We start from the raw sequence: 21,902 nt of genomic DNA on the forward strand, positions 1-21,902 counted from the left end.
GTTTTCTTCCCTCTTTCAACAGTGGCTGAGATCCCATTAGATAAGGTAAGCTCCAGGAATGCAGTGAACCTTGCCAATTCCTTGGGTTGCCCTCTGCAAATATACTTACTTTCTGCTGGATCAAACTAAACCATTCATTACTTACACTCGTACTTCTCTACAATGGCACAAAATTATAGCAACCAAAAGTTGCTAAAATTAATGTCAAATGGATAAAAACATAGGTTTCAAAAACAGGTTGAGATCATTTTTCTCATAATACCCACTGCACTAAACTGAATCGTGAAGTGTGCTGACTGATCTCTGTCAGGTATGACAATGTGTTTAAAAGGTTAAACCAAAATGCTTATTGACATATTTTATATTCCCAGAACCATTGAGCAAAGATTCCTGGGAGATACTCCTTCTTTGCATTTGAAGATTAATTTTTGTCAAATTACTTTCAAAAATCAAACAAACTGAAAATATTCCTTTGAAAAAGATTTTTTTAAACGGTACTTTGTCCATTAAATAAATGAAATAGTTTCACTAGATAAATACCAGTCTACTTAACTGTAAATGTAAATGTATAGATAAGGTGAACAAAATAAAGTGAGCTCTGTCCTAGGAAAAGTCATCACGGGAACTCTGCAGGAGTTTATGTAAGCCTTCTCAGTATGTGTTCACCTATTTATTTTTTTTAGCTCCTCAAAAGCAATTTCATATTCTGCCTGTGAACACGTCATCAGAAAAAAAAAAAGTTGTTTTTATTATTATGAACACAGCATTTTTTAAAAACTACTAAATCAGCAAATAACAAAGCAAGCCTTCAGGTTTCCCTAAGGGGGAATGTCAGACACACCCAAATGTGTCAGTACTTTTCTTTGTGAGACCGTCTAAATCACTGGGGGCCAAGGAAGTCTATTAACTTCTTTTAATTCCCTACAAAAGCCTTGTTTCACCACCTTGCCTATACAGTCAATTTTCCATTACTGAATGTTAAAGCCTTCTTATATCACTGTGAAGTTGCTTTAACCCAATTTGTCCACAGTACAGGAGGTCAATTCATTTTTAGGTCCCAGTAGTCATGTACTTGGTTTTATTTTTTGTACAATAAATGTATGCATTTTTGTCAGTTGTTTTCTTTTTGCCTTGTGAAAGATAATCAACACTGAAGTGTACTATATCACTGGATGGCAAAAAGAGGGTAGAATGAAGAAAAGGGTTTAAGTCACTTTGGTTGACAGTAATTGGCATTTTATTTTTCTCACCGTGGACCCAAAAGTAAAGCCTGAGTTGAAAAACCTCATCTTGTTATATAGTCTCCTCAGTATAAATGTTTATGTAACACAAATGTAAAAGCACAGGGATAATTTTTTAAACACAGTTAAAATAACATAAGCCTAGAATCATGAACTTTCCTACGTGCCCACATTTGCCCAACTTATTTCCATTCTCAGCAAGGTATCTGTATCTAGTCTTCCCTCAACTACAAACCAGGCCATGCTATTATCGACCTGCTCACCAATTTCCTTTCTCCTACTTTCTCACAGTCTCACTTCACCTAATTTCCTTAAACACCAGCTTTATACTGGTGTTTATCTTTGCTCATTTTTGCTCATGGGATCTTCTGTTTGTTCCTTACATCTTCTTTTGCGATGTTTATTAAAAATTCATCTGCTCTTTTTACCCACATTTTAAACCACTGAGTCCCCTCCTTCCCTTTGTTTCAATTCTTCTCTTTGTTCCTTGTGTGTTTCTCCTCAAATACATGTGGGTCTCACACAGGTTTGAAGCCCCTACTGAGGGCAATTTCCTGCTTCACTCTGCAGATCAAGAGATAACCAGATTGAATTACACGTGCACAAACACACATTGACTACAATTCTGGAAACAAGTAGAAAGGGCGGGGAAATTGTGTGAAATTCTCCAGCAAACAAAGATGTATGCCTGGTTGAAACAGAGAAGGAAACAAACAAGGTAAGAGGCAGGAGAGACACCACCAACTAGTGTTAGAATGAGGGGGAAAAAATTGGGAGCAAGATAAAGGAGTGGCTAGGTAGAGTTTCGGCCAATAGTTTTTCATTGTAATCTACCCAACAACCTGTCATGCTGCTTTAGAATTAGTCTCTCAACTAAACTCAGAAAGACCATTTAAAAATGTATTCTTAATTAGTATATAAAGATACAAAATTACTTTTTCTTTATAAGTTAAGGTTTTAAAATATAAAACATGTCTAGAATGATAATTATTATTTATGTAATAAAGTAGGTTATAATAACAGACCCCTACAAAACTCAGTACTTGTTCTATAGTTTAAGAACCAAAAGGATTCTAAAAAAAAAGGAGAGAGAGAAAAAGAAGGAAGAAAATAAACCAGACTTAAGGTCAAATACGGTTATTGTGAACAAGCATTTAACTGGACTCTGAGCTTCATGGTACTTAATTAAAAAAAAATGTGATATGTAATAAAATTCTTATCTGCTATAAGGAAGTAAATCAATTTTTCAAGAGAAACAAACTGTGCCTTTGCTAACTTTATAATACAGATTTGTATGCTTTTTTAACATGGTCCCCATTAGAACATTATAAAACCTATAACCCCTTATCCTAAAAAATGTACAAATATACGTCACATAAATTTCTTTTCTTTTTAAGACAGAGAGAGATCGTGAACAGGGGGAGGGCCAAAGGGAGAGGGAGAGAAAGAATCTTAAGGAGTCTCCATGACCAATGTGGAGCCCAATGAAGGATTGATCTCATGACACTGAGATCATGACCTAAGCCGAAATCAAGAGTTGGATGCTTAACCAACTGAGCCATCCAAGTGCTCCTACATCACACAAATATTACACAGCGTTTCAGAGGATTCATGATTGTCTTAAGCCTATCTCTAAGAGTCTATGGTCTACAAGTTAAGGATTCTTGTCATTGAAATTTGAGGGAAGAGTATCTTCAAAATCATAGTGTATAATGACAACAGAAATTGCAAAAGCTATATGTTTTTATATCTTTCTTATTTATGTTAGGTGGGTAATATTAAAGGATAATTCAGTGAAAGTAGTTTTATGAGGAAGGTAAATCATGAACTATATATGTTCAATCATAATATTTGTATGTGGCCTTTTGGCCAGCATATTTGCTACCCTTTATGTCTCATGACCTAAGTGACTTCTAAGCATTTAAGTGTTTTGCAGAAGTATGGAATTTATAATACTCAGATGAGAAAATCCGATAGCTACTGTTTATCATTCCCTTACTTTATTTTATGCTTTACTAACCTGCATGCCTACCCAAACAATGTATTATTTGTTTTTCCTTATTTGTAGACTTTATAAAATAGAATCTTATTATATGCAATCTCTTGAAATTTTCTTTTCACTCAACATTATGCTTCCAAAATTCATCCATGCTGTTACATGCCACTTAATTCATTATTTTCACTATTGTCTAATACTCTACTGAATAAATAAACCACAAATTATCCCCTCTTATTAATAGGCATTTAGGAGCACATTGGTGGCTCAGTCAGTAGGTAAAGCGTCCAACTTCAGCTCAGGTCATGATCTCAAGGTTGGTGGGTTCAAGCCCTGCATCAGGCTCTGTGCTGACAGCTCAGAGCCTGGAACCTGCTTTGGATTCTGTGTTCCCTCTCTATTTGCCCCTCTAGTTGTGCTCTGTCTCTCTGTCTCTCTCAAAATAGAGACAGAGCACAAATGGGGGAGGGTCAGAGAGAGAAGAAGACACAGAATCCAAAGCAGCCTCCAGGCTCTGAGCTGCCAGCACAGAACCCAACGCGGGGCTCAAACTCACGGACTATGAGATCATGATCTGAGCCCAAGTCGGCCGCTCAACCAACTGACCACCCAGGCACCCTTTAAGTTAGGATTGTGATGAGAGAGAGCACAGAGTTCAAAGTGATTCAGCAGCAAACCCAGTATCTACCGGTTTTCCTATAAACCATTGCATACTACAGATAAAAGACATTGAGTCACTTTTGTATTGCTTTTATCTGAAACATCACTGTATTCACTGTACTATAATAGCCTGAAGCTAAACAGAGGACTATCCTACAACTGTAATATACAATAGAAAACAGTCAGGGCTTACCTAACACAATCCCCATCTGTCTTCTAGAAAAATGCAAAGAGGACCATGTATTGCTTTTTGTATATAAAACATTACTGGAATAAATGGATCTGAGTGCACTCTTTTTATTTTGTAAAATAGTACTACTACTATGCCATAGAAAGTATTAAAAATGTAGATGCAAAAATAAAATAAAAATGTAGATGTAAGGTATATAATTAAGTATTGAAGCATTTTTAAGGTGCTGTTAAATTGACTCAGTATTTCCAAGTAGGTTCTTCTCATTAGGCCTCCTTAACACACTATTCTGTATCTCTCCTTTCCTTCACAAACTTCTTTAAAAGTTACATATATTTGCTGCCTCTACTTTATTTTTTTTTAATTTTTTTGTAAGGTTTTATTTATTTTTGAGACAGAGAGAGACAGAGCATGAATGGGGGAGGGGCAGAGAGAGAGGGAGACACAGAATCGGAAGCAGGCTCCAGGCTCTGAGCCATCAGCCCAGAGCCCAACGCGGGGCTCCAACTCACGGACCGCGAGATCATGACCTGAGCTGAAGTCGGACGCTTAACCGACTGAGCCACCCAGGCGCCCTGCTGCCTCTACTTTAAGACCTAGAATTAGTTCAATCTTCCCACATGACCCAAAATTTTAGGTGTGTGGCACCAAAGAGAAAAACTCATTAATTTTTCCAACAATTTTGAGAAGGCCAAACCGACCACACTAAAGATGAACCCTCAGCCTATGCCCACTCTACCCCACCCTCCAAATGCCAAATATCCAAACCCACCAGAGGATGTTGAAAAGCTACCACTAACTTTGATGCCCTATGGAGGGTGAAACCTTTGGTAAGTCCCAGCCAAACAGACACAGTCCTTAGGACCATACATGCTCTGTTCAGAGATGTAGGCAGCTGGGTTCCACTGCCTCTTTTCATTTTGCTTTCCCTTCGCTGAATTTCAGGATGTACCCAAGTCACGTGTGTAGAGCCATATAATATAATACTCTTTCCTATGGCTCAGCCCAGCCTAACCCTCCCAGAGCAGAGTCCTAGACAGAACATGAAGTTCCTCATTAAACTCTCTTTATCTCATGACATCATCCATAATTACTTTATAAAACTTCGTGTTAGTGTTATCAGTAATCTCCAAGCAATTCTAATAGTTTTTACCCCTTTCTTGTTACTCTGATCTTTCTTTAGCATTTGGCCGCAAATCTCTTTCTTGACATTCTATCTCCCTGTTTTGAAAAATATGCCCTTTGTTTTTTTTCTACTTTCATGAATTCTTGACTGCTTCTTTCAGGGGCTCTTCTATCTTGGATTAGTTAGGTTTTGCTTCAAAACAACTATATAGTTAACTCACAAATCTAATTTGGGAGTGATTTGGAACAGGCTCGGCTGATCTTAGCTAGGCTTGACCATGAGTCTCCAGTCAGTTAGAAAGTCAGGTGGGACAAATAAGACCTCTCTTCACCTGGTCTCTCACCCTCCAGGGTTTTTGCCTGGGATTTTCTCAAGGTAGCTGCAGAACTCCAAGGGCAATAAGAAAACAAGTCCCAACATGCAAGCACTTTTCAATCTCTGTTTTTGTCACATTTCCTATTGTTCTATTGACCAAAACAAGTTAATTGGCCAAATTGAGAGTTTGTGTGGGAGGAGACTTCCCAAGAATGTGGATGCAAGAGGGTGTGAACAAATGGAACCATTACTGTAATCTATACACTCACTGAACTTACCAAAACCATGAGCATTTCTAAAGAATTGATCTTCAGCCCCTTCTCCTGTTAGATTCTCACTGTATGGTTCTTATAACCCTTGTGAAGTCTATAATACTCTGCGATTCTTATTCCTGTCACATCTATAACACCTCTTATAATGCCTGCAAAATTCCATCTTTACATCCATTATTCTACTAACAAGAAATACAAAATTATAGGAAGAACAAATTATGAATTCTTCCCATGAAGGTAGGAAAAATTAGGAAAGGGTCTTATCAGCTAAACCCTAAAAGAATGGTGTGATTTTTTTTCCCAAAGCAGTACTGATCCACGTATTTGCTTCTTCATTCCATTAAATAATTATTTTTTTGAAGTGCAAGCTACATGACAGTCTGTGCTGCCCTTATGGCATGTATCAGCATCTGTCTTATACTAGCTGAGAAGGAGAAATAAAACCCCCCTGACATCCAAGAGCCGGCCTGGCACTTATAACTAGGCCTTGGTGTTCTTCTGTTGAACATAAACAGTCTCACAGAACATCAACATCAGACGAGGCCACCCTGTGACCATGATGGATCAAGTCAAAAACAAGATCAGATCACTCTTAATCACATCTGAATACCCACAAAAGCATGGACATTGTCCAACCACAAAAATGACCAAATATCTACCTATCTTGGCTAATACAAATGACTATTGTTTCTTTACCAATTGTAGCCTTAATCTTGAACTAGTCTCCCTCCTTCTCAACAAAATTTATTAAAATACCCAATCATATAGTTATCCTTACCTCCTGACAGCAGTCAATCCAGAGCAAAGCCCTGCTTCTTTAAACTCTCTCCAAAATTACACCCCAAACTCTATAATGTATCCTTCCTAACATGCTCTTACTGAGATGCTCCACTGGTGTCCATGCTGTGTTCTCCTTCCCTGCAATGAGTAATAAACCAGTACAGGTGTATTCCTGGTGGTCTTTGGCTGACGGGCACTATACATTCTTGATTTATTTGTCTTACCTCCAGAGACTGTTAAAATTCTGTGGAGAATGAGCACTGTCTTATCCATTTTGGTATCTCCCACTGTATAAAAAGAATGCCTTTAATAAAATAAATATACACAAAATGTTTATATTTTGTGAATGGATACATGACTCCCATAGACTCCATCTTTCTCAATCACTAGAAATGCTGAGAAGATTTTGGAGAAAATGTTCTGAGTCCTACTTCACAGAAATGACAGGCATCCCCCAGAGATGACTTCCTGGAAGCGACTTTGCAAGCAGGACAATTCTGGAGCTTGCAAGATGATGTCCCTCTTGCAATGAGAATCTTGGTATGTTGTAATTGATTAATATTCATAAATAGAAAAAAGATATATGTGAGATTGGAAGAGCATTAAAGTCACTTTATTTTTTTTTTTTAATTTTTTTTTCAACGTTTATTTATTTTTGGGACAGAGAGAGACAGAGCATGAACGGGGGAGGGGCAGAGAGAGAGGGAGACACAGAATCGGAAACAGGCTCCAGGCTCTGAGCCATCAGCCCAGAGCCCGACGCGGGGCTCGAACTCACGGACCGCGAGATCGTGACCTGGCTGAAGTCGGACGCTTAACCGACTGCGCCACCCAGGCGCCCCTAAGTCACTTAAATCTACCAACAATACTGGCTTTCCATAGGAACCATATGGGATTCTTCTGAATCGCCCAAATCATGCTGCCAATGTGGTATGCAACATTTGTGTTAATGGAAATATTTATTTTGATATAAGATTTTAAATGCCTTTCAAAATAGATACCTAATATAAAGTTTAAAAAGCTCTTAGTATTAGCATTTCTTGAATTACAAAAGTTTTTAGTTATAGCACTTCTTGAATTGCATTCTCATTTACCCTTCAAAAAGCAAATAAGTCATAAAAAAATCTCCAACTGAGAAATTTAGTTTGAATTTAAAGGTACTACAAAATATTCCGTATAAATAAAAAAGGAGACATAAGTAAAAACATTAAAGAATTTGGGGCATCTGGGTGGCTCAGTCAGTTAAGTGTCAAACTCTTGATTTCCGCTCAGGTCATAATCTCACGGTTTGTGAGATCAAGCCCCACAAGGGGCTCTGTGCTGACAACATGGAGCCTGCTTGGGATTTTCTCTCCCCCCTTCTCTCTGCCCCTCCCTCGCTTGACTCTCTCTGTGTCTTAAAATAAATAAATATTTTTAAAAACACTAAATAATCTAACACTAAAATTATTCAATTTTTAAATAGCAAATAAATCTAATTGAGAACCTTTGGAGAAAAAAATGAAATCATGACAACAAGATCACACACAAGAGACAGTCCATATGGAATCTGAAATTAGTCAAAAAAGCAAGAAGGGGTATAATACAGATCACATGATCTACATTTATATCTATAAGTTTAGCAAAATTCTTGTTAGGTTGGTCTTCAAAAAAAAAATCCACATAAACTAATACTAAAGTTATGGGCTTCAGGAAAATAGCTCCATAAGGAGGTCTAAAATAGCATTCAAGCTACTGTCAATCTGCATAACTATCTTCCCCCAGAAAAATTGGTCCAATCTTTCCAGTACTAACAAGTGTTAAGACTCCCATTAAAAAAGGAATCAGAAAATGCTGCAGAGAAATCAGCAGTTAATTAGTAAGAAAACCAGTAAAAAGAACATATAATTATTGCGTTTGATAATGTTTTAGAATGTGACAGAGAAAATCTATTAATATTCAGTAAAAGCATCAAACTTTCAGCATGCACAAACTGAAAAATATTTCATATACATAATAATTTGAAATTAGTATGTTAAGCATAAAAACTGAAATTATAAGTCTGGCCCTACAACATTAATTTTGTAAATTGGGTTTTGGTTTTCTATCCATTTAAGAGCTCAGGCCAATAATTCCTTTACTCTAAATATAACCACAGTATAGTTTAATATGCATGTCTGTGATTTTGAAATACCATTTCAATGAGATTCATAATCTGTTTCTGGTTTGATGGTCATTCTACACTATGGACAATATTCAAATCAATTTGTGACCCCTAAGTATTTTTCCCCCAGAAGTAGATTAGAGTCATTAATTTCTGGGACCTGGAAATTATACTCTTATGACTACGAGTCTAACCAAAAATTGAGACCTGAACAATTCATTGAGAAAAGAATGCAAAATGCATGAGTGAGGAAACTCATTAGATATTTCTGGTAGGTAAAAAAACAACTCAGAGAGCAACTGTTAAGAAAAAAAGTTGGCTTTGTCAGCTGCTCTTTAAAGATCTGAGATTTATAGATAAGCAACATTCATTTAATTATTCATTTACCCAGCCAATGTTCATGAGTGCTTATTGTGCACAGGTACCACACTAAGCTCTGGGACCCAGGGCAATGGCTCCTTTCTCCACCTCCCACACCCAAAGTGCATAGTCTCACAGAAAATGGATAAGCAATGATGATAAATGTTAAAGGCTCTAAGCAGGAACACCAAACCTAGTTCAACACGTCAAGAAAGGCTTCAGGGAGAGAACAAACAGTGAGACTGAAGATGCGTGAAAGTTGCTCAGGACAAGAGGAGGGAGAGGTTTGCAGGCAGGACAAGTCTGACCATGTGGATGAAGCCCAAGACTACAGGTGATAGAAAGTATGGAAAAAAGACTAAAAGATGTTCAGCGTATGAAACCTGTTCTAGGGAAAGAATATTGTGAGCTGAGGCTAGAGTGGAGATGCACAAAGTATGATCTATTTAGACAGAAGTAAATGGGGAGCCATGCAATTCGATAATAGGTAACATTTATGAAGCCCTTATTATATGTCAGGTTCTCTGTGGTGTATGCTTTTTGCATAAATAATCTCATTTTATGTTACATAATGACCTTACAAGATAGATGTCATTTTCATTCCTATTTTACAAATCTGAGGCAGAGGGGTCAAATAATTTGCTCAAGTCATGACAGAGCCAAACTCCAATCTAGATCAACTGGTTGCACAGCCTGTGTTCTTAAGCACATAAAAAGGGCAATTAACATTATATTTCAGTTGAAACTCTGTGCCACTAACATTTGGACCTAGTTAAAATATCCAGCAGAAAAGTCCAAAGATTGCTCTGATTTTTATTTGTGACATAGTGGTATCTCATTGTGGTACTGAGAGTTGGAAACCCAAAGGGAATTTTCTGAGCTGATAATCAGGCAGTTAGTTGAAGTAAAACCTTGTTTGTTTATTTGTTTGTTTGTTTTCTCTTGGGAGCTCCAAGACCTAGAGGACAGACATAATAGCAGCTTAACAAAAGTTAGCCCTACTTTACTATATAGAAGTTTATATCTACTTGACAATGTCAATTGGTGAGAGCTTGACCTTCATTTATCAAAAAAATATACCAGGAAGGGCGCCTAAGTGGCTCAGTTGGTTAAACACCCTACTTCAGCTCAGGTCATGATCTCCTGGTTCGTGGGTTTGAGCCCCACATCAGGCTCTGTGATGACAACTCAGAGCCTGCTTTGGATTCTGTGTCTCCTTCTCTCTCTGCCTCTCTCTCCCTCTCATCTCTCATCTCTCTCTCTCTCCCTCTCTCAAAAGTAAATAAACATTAAAAATAAAATAAAATAAAAACAACATCAGGATGTATCTACAGAGACAAATTATACATTTGAAGAAATTCTCTTGAACAAAAACCAATTTGAAAAACCAACAGAATATTTTTCTTTCAAAAAATGAATTTGATTAAGTTGAAATCTAGGTTCTAATCTTTAGGATTGAAGCATAGCAGCTTATGCGTTATTTCACTCACATAAATTTTTTCCATCATTAACTTGTTGAAAACCTGAAAAGAAAAATCTATACTGTTACTAGAAAAGAGTTTGAATGGCATATTGCAGTTGAAACTTTCAAAGTATTATCAATTTTCTTAGAAAAGATTAAGAAGTGCCTGGGTGGCTCAGTAGGTTAAGGGTCCGACTTCTGTTCGGGTAAAGATCTCATGGTTCGTGGGTTCAAGCCTCACATGGGGCTCTGTGCTAACAGCTCAGAGCCTGGAGCCTGCTTTGGACTCTGTGTCTCCCTCTCTCTCTGCCCCTCCCCCCCGCTTGCACTCTGTCTCTCTGTCTCTCAAAAATGAATAAACATTAAAAAAATTTTAATATATATATCATATAAAAGAAAAGATTAAGAATTGGGTGCCTAGGTGGCTCAGTTAGTTAAGCCTCCAACTCAATCTTAGTTTCAGGTCTTGATCTCAGGGTCATGAGTCTAAGCCCCACACTGGGCTCCAGGCTGGGCAAAAGCCTACTTGAAAAAAAAATAATAATAATAATAAATAAAATAAATTAAAAGAAACTAAAAGATTAAGAATTATTCCTATTAACTTTAATGATTCCATACCATGTCACTTGATTACTTCTCAAAGATAACTTGAAATACTGTAATCAAATATTACTATCTATCAATTACTTTAAACTATTAATTACACTTAAATTTTGTGATTTTAATGCAGTTTAGTTGGATCCTCTTTCCTCACTTCAATAACTTTGCCATTATTCTTATAAAATTTATTTTAATTTAGCAGTTACCTATCATTCGTCCCAAAACGGTGACAATGTACATAAAAATTCGTTATATAACAAATTATGAGAAACACAGTTATGTTAAACATAAACATAATAGTTATACTAACATGAAAAACCATATTATATCTGAGATGTAATGTTTTATAAATTAATTATTTTGGCACCATATTGTTATTTCACAATAAAGGATTAGGAGAGAAACATCATAATTCTATTGGTAATACAGTCACTTAGTAATACATTTTTCTAATTAACTTAAATTATTTGTCCTAAAATTCTTATTTTGGATTTATCTGAAACATTTACTTTGATAAACAGCTATATGTATTCTTATAATACATTTTACTTTTATAGGAAACCTCTTTTCACTTAGCTTCTAAAAGGATGGTATTTAAATATATTTTGTCTTAGTGGGGAGAAACTGAAAATGAATAATTTTCATTTTCCACATATATCCATTTAGTCTTTCCCTGAAAACTATCACAAAGGGAAAGAAATAAATGATCTGGATAAAGAACAATTATAGGATGAATTGCCTGTCGGTGATTTTCTAGTGATTTAAACTACTTAAAGTAGATATGTCAGATTGGTTTGTGAATATTACGATGCTTTGGTATAGCCCTGTGGAAAATAGTATGGAAGTTCCTCAAAAATTAAAATATAAATATTGTATTATCAAAAAATTCCACTAATGGGTATTTACCCAAAGAAAATGAAAACACTAATTTGAAAAGATATGCATCCCTATGTTGATTGCAGTATTATTTATAATAACCAGATATGGAAGCAATCTAAGTGTCCATCAATAGATGAACAGAGAAGAATGATGGGGTGTGTGTGTGTGTGTGTGTGTGTATATATATAATGAAATATTATGCATTCATAAAAAGATGAGATCCTGCCATCTGAGACAACATGGATGGACCTAGAAGGTATTATGCTAAGTGAAATAAGTCAGACTAAGCAGACAAATACCACATGATTTCACTCATAAATGAAATCTAAACAAAATGAAAAACAATGAAAAAAATAAAAAAACAGAATCAGACCTATAAGTACAGAAAACACACTGATGGCTGCCAGAGGGGAGGAAGATAGGGGTTGGGCAAAATGGGTGCAGGGGGAGTGGGAGATACAGGTTTCTGGTTATGAAATGAATAAATAACGGGGATAAAAGACACAGCATAAAAATATAGTAAATGGTATTAAAATGGGACATATGGGGACAGATGGTAGCTACACTTGTAGTCAACAGAACGTAATATATAACTTGTCCAATCACTATCTTGTACCCTGCAACTAATGTTACATTGTATGCCAAATTATACTCAAAATCTATATATTCTGATGCCTGTATGTATGTACGTACGTATGTATGTATGTATTTATTTATTTATAATAATTTTAATTTTTAAAACCACATTGTTACTCTACCTTGAACTAACAAGATCAAAAGGTGGCTTCATTTCTCAGCTGAGAAAAGAAGTCGACGGATACCTAGTTTGAAAATAACTAGGAACGCTATGTACAACTTGTATTGGATAGTTATTAAATTTAGCAGTATTCAAATAACCAAATAATGAGGCTCCAATTCTATTTTTAAATGGTGGGGGTAAAAGAATTCTCTTCCTAAGAACATACCATTTATTTCTTAGTATTTTCTGCAAGCCAAACAATGGCAATGACCGTAAGTTAGATGAAATTTTGACATAACTCTAGTTGACACATTAAAAAGGAGCACAATTAGGAAAATATGTCCTAAATGGATAGAAAGAAGTTCTCTTACCTTTATACTTCATAAATTCTAACACGTTTATTTCATAGCATAAACTACCAACAAAATTATAAATTACAAATATTTTTTTCAAAGCAGTTCATACATGATGAATAGGAGAGGAACTGGAAATAATCTGCCTTTACATGGCAATAATAGAAGGAGAAGAAACTTTTCACTAAATGCTTTCCCACACTTTATACACACTTAACAATCAGGCAAACAACTTTTTAAACCCCCTGTAGATAAATGATGCTACGTGTAAATTACACAATTGCTGATTATTTTGCTTTTCATCACTATATTGCATTAGTTAAACTTTTTACAATAAACTCATAGAACTTAAAGCCATTGTTCTTGGCTTGAAGATTTATGTGTATTTCCATACCATTATTTTCTGGATGAACTTTATATCTCTAAAAACACTGCGAATAAAAAATATAAAGGGAGTTCTGAGTAATCAGACACTAAGAGTAAGGTTTTGAGAAATTCCATGTTGAAATGTTGGAAGAAAAAACACTCATCTATGAAAGAATCTAGGAAGTCAAATTGAAGATGAGGTAATACAATGATTCTTCCTAGAGACAAAATAAGTCATTAAGAACGGGTTTATTATATCACTTAACGTAAGATATTCAGAAAAGGTAAAGCACTTCAAAGTTGAATACAACCAGTATTAAATTGGTTTATCTTTTAACATACTATAGTTCTTTTTTAACATCTCTACTTCTTAGTATTAAAAAAAAAAAAAAAGCCAAATGCTAAAACTTCAACTGGTTTGCCCTGACACTAATAACTCCAAAAGTATTTGCATTGTTTTCTTATTATGACAACTCAAGAATAAGACACAAACAAATGAATACTAATAGGCATTGTGTTTAACTAATCTAATTAGAAATTAGATGACTTAATTCTCACTGGTTTTCCCATTGCCTCTAATCTCACATATGTAAATGTAAATAATAATCTTAATACTATATTCTGAGCTCATCGTAAAAAAAAAAAAAAAAAAAAACCTACATTAACTTCCACAGTATTTGAAAGTAAAAATGAGTATATACTTTGAAAAACTCAATGAAAAAAGACATTAAAAGACATCTTGTGTAACTCCCCAAGTATTAAGGCACTGTGTGGGCCACTCGGACACTTTCACCATAAGACTGTTAACTGCTTAATTGTTAAGTTAAAATCACCACTACCTGAAATGGACTAGAATTCTAGAGGTGACAGCTCCCTGCACTAAAAGTATTGAAGGAATTTAGCCTTTTGGTGGCAAGCACCCTCATTAACAACCTAGGATCATAGATGAAGGCCATGGTGTACACTTGAAAGAAAAGAAATGGCCTGAACTAAACCAGGAGGCCCAGTGGCAACATCTGGGCAACAAGTTTTATTCCAGTGGATGAAGATCCCAAGAATATAGGTTGGTAGTGACACATTGGAACACTGCTGAGAACAAATTCCAAGAGGAATGAGGTCAGGAATTATGTGCATCAAAGAAAAGTATTCTTGGTTACAGATAGCCCATAAGAATAAAAAATAGTCACAAATTTTAGTTGTCTTATTTTGTGTTTGTTAGCAAATAGAATCCAATAAGCAAGGACACTGTGCTTGAGCCTGTTACCCAGAAAGTTATCACTTTTGAATTGCTTATTTTATTTCAGTTTACTTGCTTTCCTCAGCATTGTCTGTCAAGTATGTAGCTAAACCACTACATATGGAACATTAAGAGCTCATGTTCCACAAAAAAACAAAAAAAAAAAAAGCTCATGTTTCCAGACAATCAGAGAATCCAGAGATCTGTGTGAAATCAGGGGACCTTAACAGAGAGCAAAGAGAGATCCTAAGCAGTAATATGAATTGAATGTATGTAAAATTAGTACATTATGGTTTTCAGAGAACGGGTCTCTCACCTCTTTGGTTAAGTTTATTCCTAGATATATATTGTTTTTGGTGCAATTGTAAATGGGATTGTCTTCTTAATTTCACTTTCTGCTGCTTCATTATTAGTGTATAGGAATGCAACAGATTTCTGTGCATTGATTTTGTATCCTGCGACTTTACTGAATTCATTTATCAGTTCTAGTGGGTTTTTTTGGTGGAGTCTTTAGAGCTTTCTATATATAGTATCATGTCATTTGCAAACATAAAACTATAAAACACTGATAAAAGAAATTCAAGATGACATGAAGAAATGAAAAGGCATTCCACGCTCATGGGTTGGAAGAACAAATGTTGTTAAAATATCTCTACTACCCAAAGCAGTCTACACATTCAATGCAACCCCTATCAAAATACCAACAGCATTTTTCACAGAACTAGAACAAGCAACCCTCAAATTTGTATGGAACCAAAAAGACCTCGAATAGCCAAAGCAGTCTTAAAAAAGAAAAACAAAAATTAAAACAATATGGTACTGGCAAAAAGCAGATACATAAATCATTGGAATCAAATAGAAAACCCAAAAATAAACCCACATTTATATGGTCAATTAATCTTTGACAAAGGAGAAATGAAGATACAATGGGAAAAAGACAGTCTCTTCAACAAATATTGTTGGAAAAACTAGACAGCCACATGCAAAAGAATGAAACTGGACCACTTTCTTTCACCATACACAAAAATAAATTCAAAATGGATTAAAGACCAAAATGTGAGACCTGAAACCATAAAAATCCTAGAAAAGACCACAGGTAGTTATCTCTCTGACACTGGCCCTAGCAACATTTTTCTAGATATGTGTCCTGAAGCAAGGGAAATAAAAGCAAAAATAACCTATTAGGACTACATCAAATAAAAGTTTCTGCACAGCAAAGGAAAAAATCGACAAAACTAAAAGGCAACTTAGTGAATGGGAGAAGATATTTGCAAATGACATATCTGATAAAAGGTTAGTATCCAAAATATACAAAGAATTGATACAACTCAGTACCCCCCCAAAAAAATCATTCAATTAAAAGTGGGTAGAAAACATGAACGACATTTCTCCAAAAAAGACACACAGATGGCCCACAGACACATGAAAAGATGCTCAACATCACTCATCATCAGGAAAATGCAAATCAAACTACAATAAGATATTACCTCATACCTGTCAGAATGGATAAAACCAAAAAACTCAAGAAACAACAAATGTTGGCCTAGTTGTAGAGAAAAAGGAACCCTCTTGCAGAGCTGGTGGGAATGCAAACTGGTGAAGCCACTGTGGAAAACAGTATGGAGCTTCCTCAAATAACTAAAAATAAAACTATCCTAAAATGTAGTAATCATACTACTGTGTACTTACCCAAAAATACAAAAACACTAATTCAAAGGGATACATGCACTCCTTTATTTATTGCAGCATTATTTATATAGCCAAACTATGGAAGCAGCCCAAGTATCCATCAATAAATGAATGGATAAAGATATGATATATGTATCTGAGATATATGTATATATATACATATATATACATATACATGTATAGCATATATATACATATACATGTATTACATGTACATATGTATATATATACATATATCTCATACATTTATATAATGGAATATTATTCACAGCCATGAAAAGAATGAAATCTTGCCATTGCAACATGGCATGGATAGAGCTAGAGAGTATAATGTAAGTGCAATCAGTCAGAGGAAGACAGGTACCATATGATCTCATTCATATGAAATTTATGAAACAGAAGAGAAAAGCACAGAAAAAAAGAGAGAGACAAACCAAGAAACAGACTCTTAACTATAGAGAACAAACTGGTTGTTACCAGAGGGGAGGTGGATGGGGAGATGGGGGAAATAGGAGATGGGAATTAAAGAGTCCGCTTATCATGATGAAAAAAATAAATAAATAGAATGATAAAAATATTAGATTATGAATTCAAGGCTCTAGTATTAATATTCTAGTATTTATTTGTCTAGTATGCATATGCTTTGCTGAATTTAAAACATACATAATACCATACATTATCATACCATATCCATAAATCATATAGTAGTGAAAACATAAATGCACATAAGCAAGCATTTGGTGAATGAATAAAGATATTTCCTATAGATTATCACAGAAAATACATGTTCAAACAGATGATTTTCTCATTTGAGAATTGATCAATTCCATTCATCAAAAGTCTAGATTTCAATTCATTTCTATTTAGGCATAAAATAAGACCCCCCCCTTTTTTTTTTAACACATATAGGTTCCTAGTGTTGGAAAGAATCTCAAAAATTACCAACCTTCCTTTTGTATTTGTATTTGAGTTTGGAATGCAGCAATACTGCCTGATTGGCACTTCCTTGCCATTTTATTCCTTAGGCCAGTAAAGGATGCTGCAATTCTCATAAAAAAGAGAAACATATGAGAAAATAAGTGAATCCTCAGTGGTTCCTCTACCAAGATACATTCCATAAAATAAGTCCTGGGAGACATTCCCAGTCTTGGGTTTCACTGGAACCAGGCAGTAACAAAGCTAGGGCCAGTAATAGTCCCCAATTGCTTCTCAACCCACCAAACCTCAAGTATCCATTGTCAAGACTGTGCTTTATCTACTTTATGTTCAACCACCACTAGCATAACCTACCCCTCCTCCACTTACCATGCCTCTGCTGTGCCTGGCACTTGCATGGATGGATGGATGGGTGTATATAAAATTTTCCTCTGTGGGTCCACCATAATCATAGAATTTTTTTCCAAATATCAGATTAGTCATTATCTCCTCCTCTGGGGAAATACAGCCATTATATTTTTTTGGTTGTTGTTAAAACTTACTAAATATCTATAGCTGGTCAGTTTCTAATCATAATAAAACCCCAAACTATCACAATTTGGGTAGCCCAAGTCCATATCTGGAATTCGAAGAAAAATGTCTAGTCATTATTTCACTGGGAAAATGCAGTGAAAAATTAGCATCTTCTAAATGCTACCCTGATGTTAATTGGCTCTGTGTGTGTCTAACAGGATGAAAAGGGATTAAAATTAGAGTTAGGGTTGGGCGTTGATGCTTCAAAAGTTTTAAAAGAGAGAGAGCTGAACTTTAGATTTGAAGGTGTGATTTATATATGATATACCTGCAAATGAAATGCAGTTCTCTTTTTAAAGTGAGACATATTTTACAGCCAAAAAAAGGTAGAGTATTAGATGCACCATTTGTTAATGTTGATGAACACCCAGGGCCCACGGGTATACATATGGTAATAGAAGTCATTTCAACAACAATTACCTGCCAGTTTCACTCTTAACAGTAGAGGTGTGTTTCAATTAAAAGGTTCTTGCCAGTACTTCCTCATACTTTCTGGGTAGCTCTTTGGAAATTACGGGGTTGCAGATAAGAAGGAAAACTCATTACCCGCCCTCAGAGAGTTGAGAAATAAAGTATGGGTTTGTACTACTCACAGCTCTGCCTGCAGGCTCCTGTCCTCAGCCACATAGTTAGAAGGAATATAGCCCTGCAGCAGCTGGCCAGAGCTATCTACCCTTTTCTCCAAGTGCCTGGCGAACCACCAGCCCTCCTGGGAAGTGTCCAGGACTTGGAGCTTGTCGCCCGCGAGGAAGCTCAGGTCCTCTGCAGTCCGAGCCTGGTAATCAAACAGAGCCACAAAGTAGTGACCACGACTTCTCCTGAGCTCCTGACTCTGTGACCTGCAAGCATCAGGGGAGCAGCGGGCCACTGGGTTCTCAATCACCACCGGCTTGTCGGCCTCCTGGAACAGGCATGGGAGACAGGGCTTCAAGTACGTCAAGAACCTCACACAAATGTTGCCCATGGTGCCCTGGGAGGGAGGAGAGGAGAGGGGCTTCTCCCTCTCCTTTCAGTCTCTGCAGATCCACTCTCTTCTTCCACCGGGCAACTTGGAAGTCAGCACCAATTCCCCTGGCTTCGGAGAGCGTGCAAAGCCCTGTTTCACAACAATGGGCAGATCTGCCTGCGGCGAGCCCGCGTTGGGGACACCTCACCTGCTTGCTTTTTTGTGGCCAGAGCGGCTGCCCTAGAGCAAAACTGAGCAGGAGCTGGGCAGCCGCTCAGGGAAGATGCCTTTTCTTCTGGTCTGCTTAGGAATCCCACAGCAAAAACAAAATTAAGAGGGCTTTATTTAGACAAATGTCTGGGAACAGAAAAGAGTCATCTTGCTTTACGTCCCAAGGAAAAGTTAATACGAGAAAGAGGTTAACACCAGGTAAGATCACATCTTGCCTCTTCCAGGAGCTCTCTCCCTGCTTCAAGTCCGTCTCTGTGGTTTGGCCAGTCCTGACCTCCGCTGCTCTTTCCTTTTTGCTAATGATTAACCAACCAGCTGAGGTTACTGCCTTTAACATCCTGAGCTATGAGCAGACTGAAATAATTTCTCCTTACTTCCTGGTTTCCTTTCGTCTGTGATTTAAAGAGATTCCCGGCCTCTCTACCTCTCCTTTCCCACACCCAAAAGGAAACCAGCGCCCTCATCAGGGAGCCCAACTCTTAAAGCAGCTGCCAAAATCCATACTCTTGGACAAACAGGACTAGCCCAGGGAGGTTTTTGTCTTGCTATGTTCCCAGCACAGATTTGTTTCCCCCACATAGATGAGGAGGATTATTTTGTCGCCATAGGGGAAATAAAAAGGCTAATTAAAGTGTTTAGGTATTTGTTATTGGACAAATAGCAATTGGGAAAGAACCATTGAGTTCCTACCTTTTTTCATCACTATGAATAGATTTTAATAGCTTCAAAATACATTTACAGTCTGGAAAAATATGACAGCAGCTGACTAAAATGCTGAGAACCTGAAACACTGGTTTTTCCCACAGAGACATTTAATTTCCCATCTCTTATGTACTATTTCTGAAACACACACACACATACACACAGACTAGGGGACAAGGAGAGAGAAGGAGAAGAAGGGCCACATGTGTGCTACTGCAGGGGCTCTTTCTGTTCAACTTTGGCCTCCAGGTCTACATGAGTTCTTACTAAATTCTTTGGCAGGACCTCAGGAGCTAGTGAAGCTGAGATCAGGACAGCCATCCTGACAGGCAGTGGGGTTTGCTCTACTTCCCCTTATCTGGGAGAGCCGTCTCACAGATATGTGCCCTGGATCCCAAGTACAACTGGGCAAAGAGTTTGAATGGATCAACCCTCCGCCATTTTCACTAGTAGAGAGCACTCTCAACTCATTTATGATGTGTCACTTGTTTTCATATAAGGCACTTATTAAAAAGGTACACTCTAGGGGTGCCTGGGTGGCTCAGTGGGATAAGCGTCCGACTTGGGCTCAGGTCATGATCTCACAATTTGTGGGTTTGAGTTCTGCATCAGGCTCTGACCTGACAGCTCAGAGCCTGGAGCCTGCTTCAGATTCTGTGTCTCCCTCTCTCTCTCTGCCCCTCCTCTGCTTGTTCTCTCTCTCTCTCTCTCTCTCTCTCTCTCTCAAAAATAAATAAATAAACATTTTTTAAAAAGTTCCATTCTAAAAAACAATCTCTCTAAATGTTGGCAGAGCCTTGAACCTGGCTAACCTAGCCCCAGAGCAATCTCCAAATTCCTGTTCTTTGTCAAACAGCAAGGCATTTTTAGTAATCAGAATAATCAAACTCAAGAAAAAAGGAAAACAACAACAGGGAACCATGGTTTCAGCTCCATCTGCTCTAGGCTTGTACTAAAATCAGGCATTCATGGTGGACAGATCACTTGGTTAAGAACAAGATCTCAGGTCACATTCCCAGGTTTCTCTGTCTTCAGAGTTAAAGTAGAAGTACCATTTTAGCAGGAAAAGAAAAGCCAAAAGCTGAGCCAGTTTTGGTTGTCTGTTTGTGATATGAGACCCAAAATATTATTCTGTATATAAAAAGAAGAGAAAGTGGCAATTACATAATATTGAGAAGCCATAAGAATGTTTGGTTTCAAACACAACATTAATCGTAAAAGTGAAGGATTCTATCAATGCCCCTAAACAGAGGCATAGGATGCTATAGTCTTTCCAGAGACATCTGCATGACCCACAAATAAAACGAGATTTGGAAACAACCAGAAAGAGGTATTTAGAACCAATTTGTAAGTGGCATTTGAGACTTCAAAAATTTGAAGTTTTTAAATTTGAATATGCCTCCATTATGGTTATGACAAGGCATTCTGGAAAAAGACAAAGTGGCAGATGTGCACACACAGTCACTGAGCTAATGAATGAAATTGGAAGAGCGGCTGACCATCCAAAGATGTCAGGTGAGCAATGGTCTGAGAAAGCAGAGCCAGGGGTGTTTTCCTTGTGTCAACAGAACCAGAACTCTGCAGCCCCCCAAGCATGAAGCCTTGAAGTCATCTTTTACTGTCCCCCTGGTTTCTCTAAGCTAATCAATCACTAAATTCTGCTCAGTCTTCCTTTTCATTTATTCCATAAACGTTTTTTTATTCCTTCTGAATGACAGCTGGGTACTGGACCAAAAACAAATAATAAAAATAGAATATTCTTCCTTAGATTATTCCAAAGGTATCCTAAGCAGTGTCCCTTACTCCAGCTTGTCCCCTACCTCTGACTCACCTGCATACAACTCCCAGAGCAATTTTTACAATAGTAATAATGCTAGAGGTGATATGTGTGCTAGTAAAAAGCAGCTATCAGGTTTAGAGGGCTTTCTATGTACCAGGCACTGTGCTAAGAATGTGACAAATGGTATTCATTTAATTCTCAGAAAATAAAACAATAATACCTATGAGAAAGGTAGTTTGTTGTTGCTGTGGTAGTGGTGATGGTTGTTTTTCAATTTCAAAGAAGAAACTGAGGCTTAGGGAGATTAGGTAACTTTCCCAAGCTCC

At 36.8% G+C, this 21,902-nt stretch overlaps 1 protein-coding gene across 1 annotated transcript in view; it reads right to left on the bottom strand.

Annotated features, from left to right (window-relative positions):
- FRK (fyn related Src family tyrosine kinase) overlaps positions 1 to 19,574 on the bottom strand; it is a 106,956-nt gene extending 87,382 nt beyond the window's left edge. Inside the window, exon 1 of the mRNA XM_030316196.1 lies at positions 18,511 to 19,574. Coding sequence (XP_030172056.1) covers positions 18,511 to 18,881 — 371 coding nt within the window. The 5' untranslated portion in view covers positions 18,882 to 19,574. The remainder of the gene's footprint in view (positions 1 to 18,510) is intronic.
- Positions 19,575 to 21,902: the final 2,328 nt, after the last annotated feature.

Source organism: Lynx canadensis, chromosome B2 (assembly GCF_007474595.2).
Source record: "Lynx canadensis isolate LIC74 chromosome B2, mLynCan4.pri.v2, whole genome shotgun sequence".
Lineage (NCBI taxonomy): Eukaryota > Metazoa > Chordata > Mammalia > Carnivora > Felidae > Lynx > Lynx canadensis.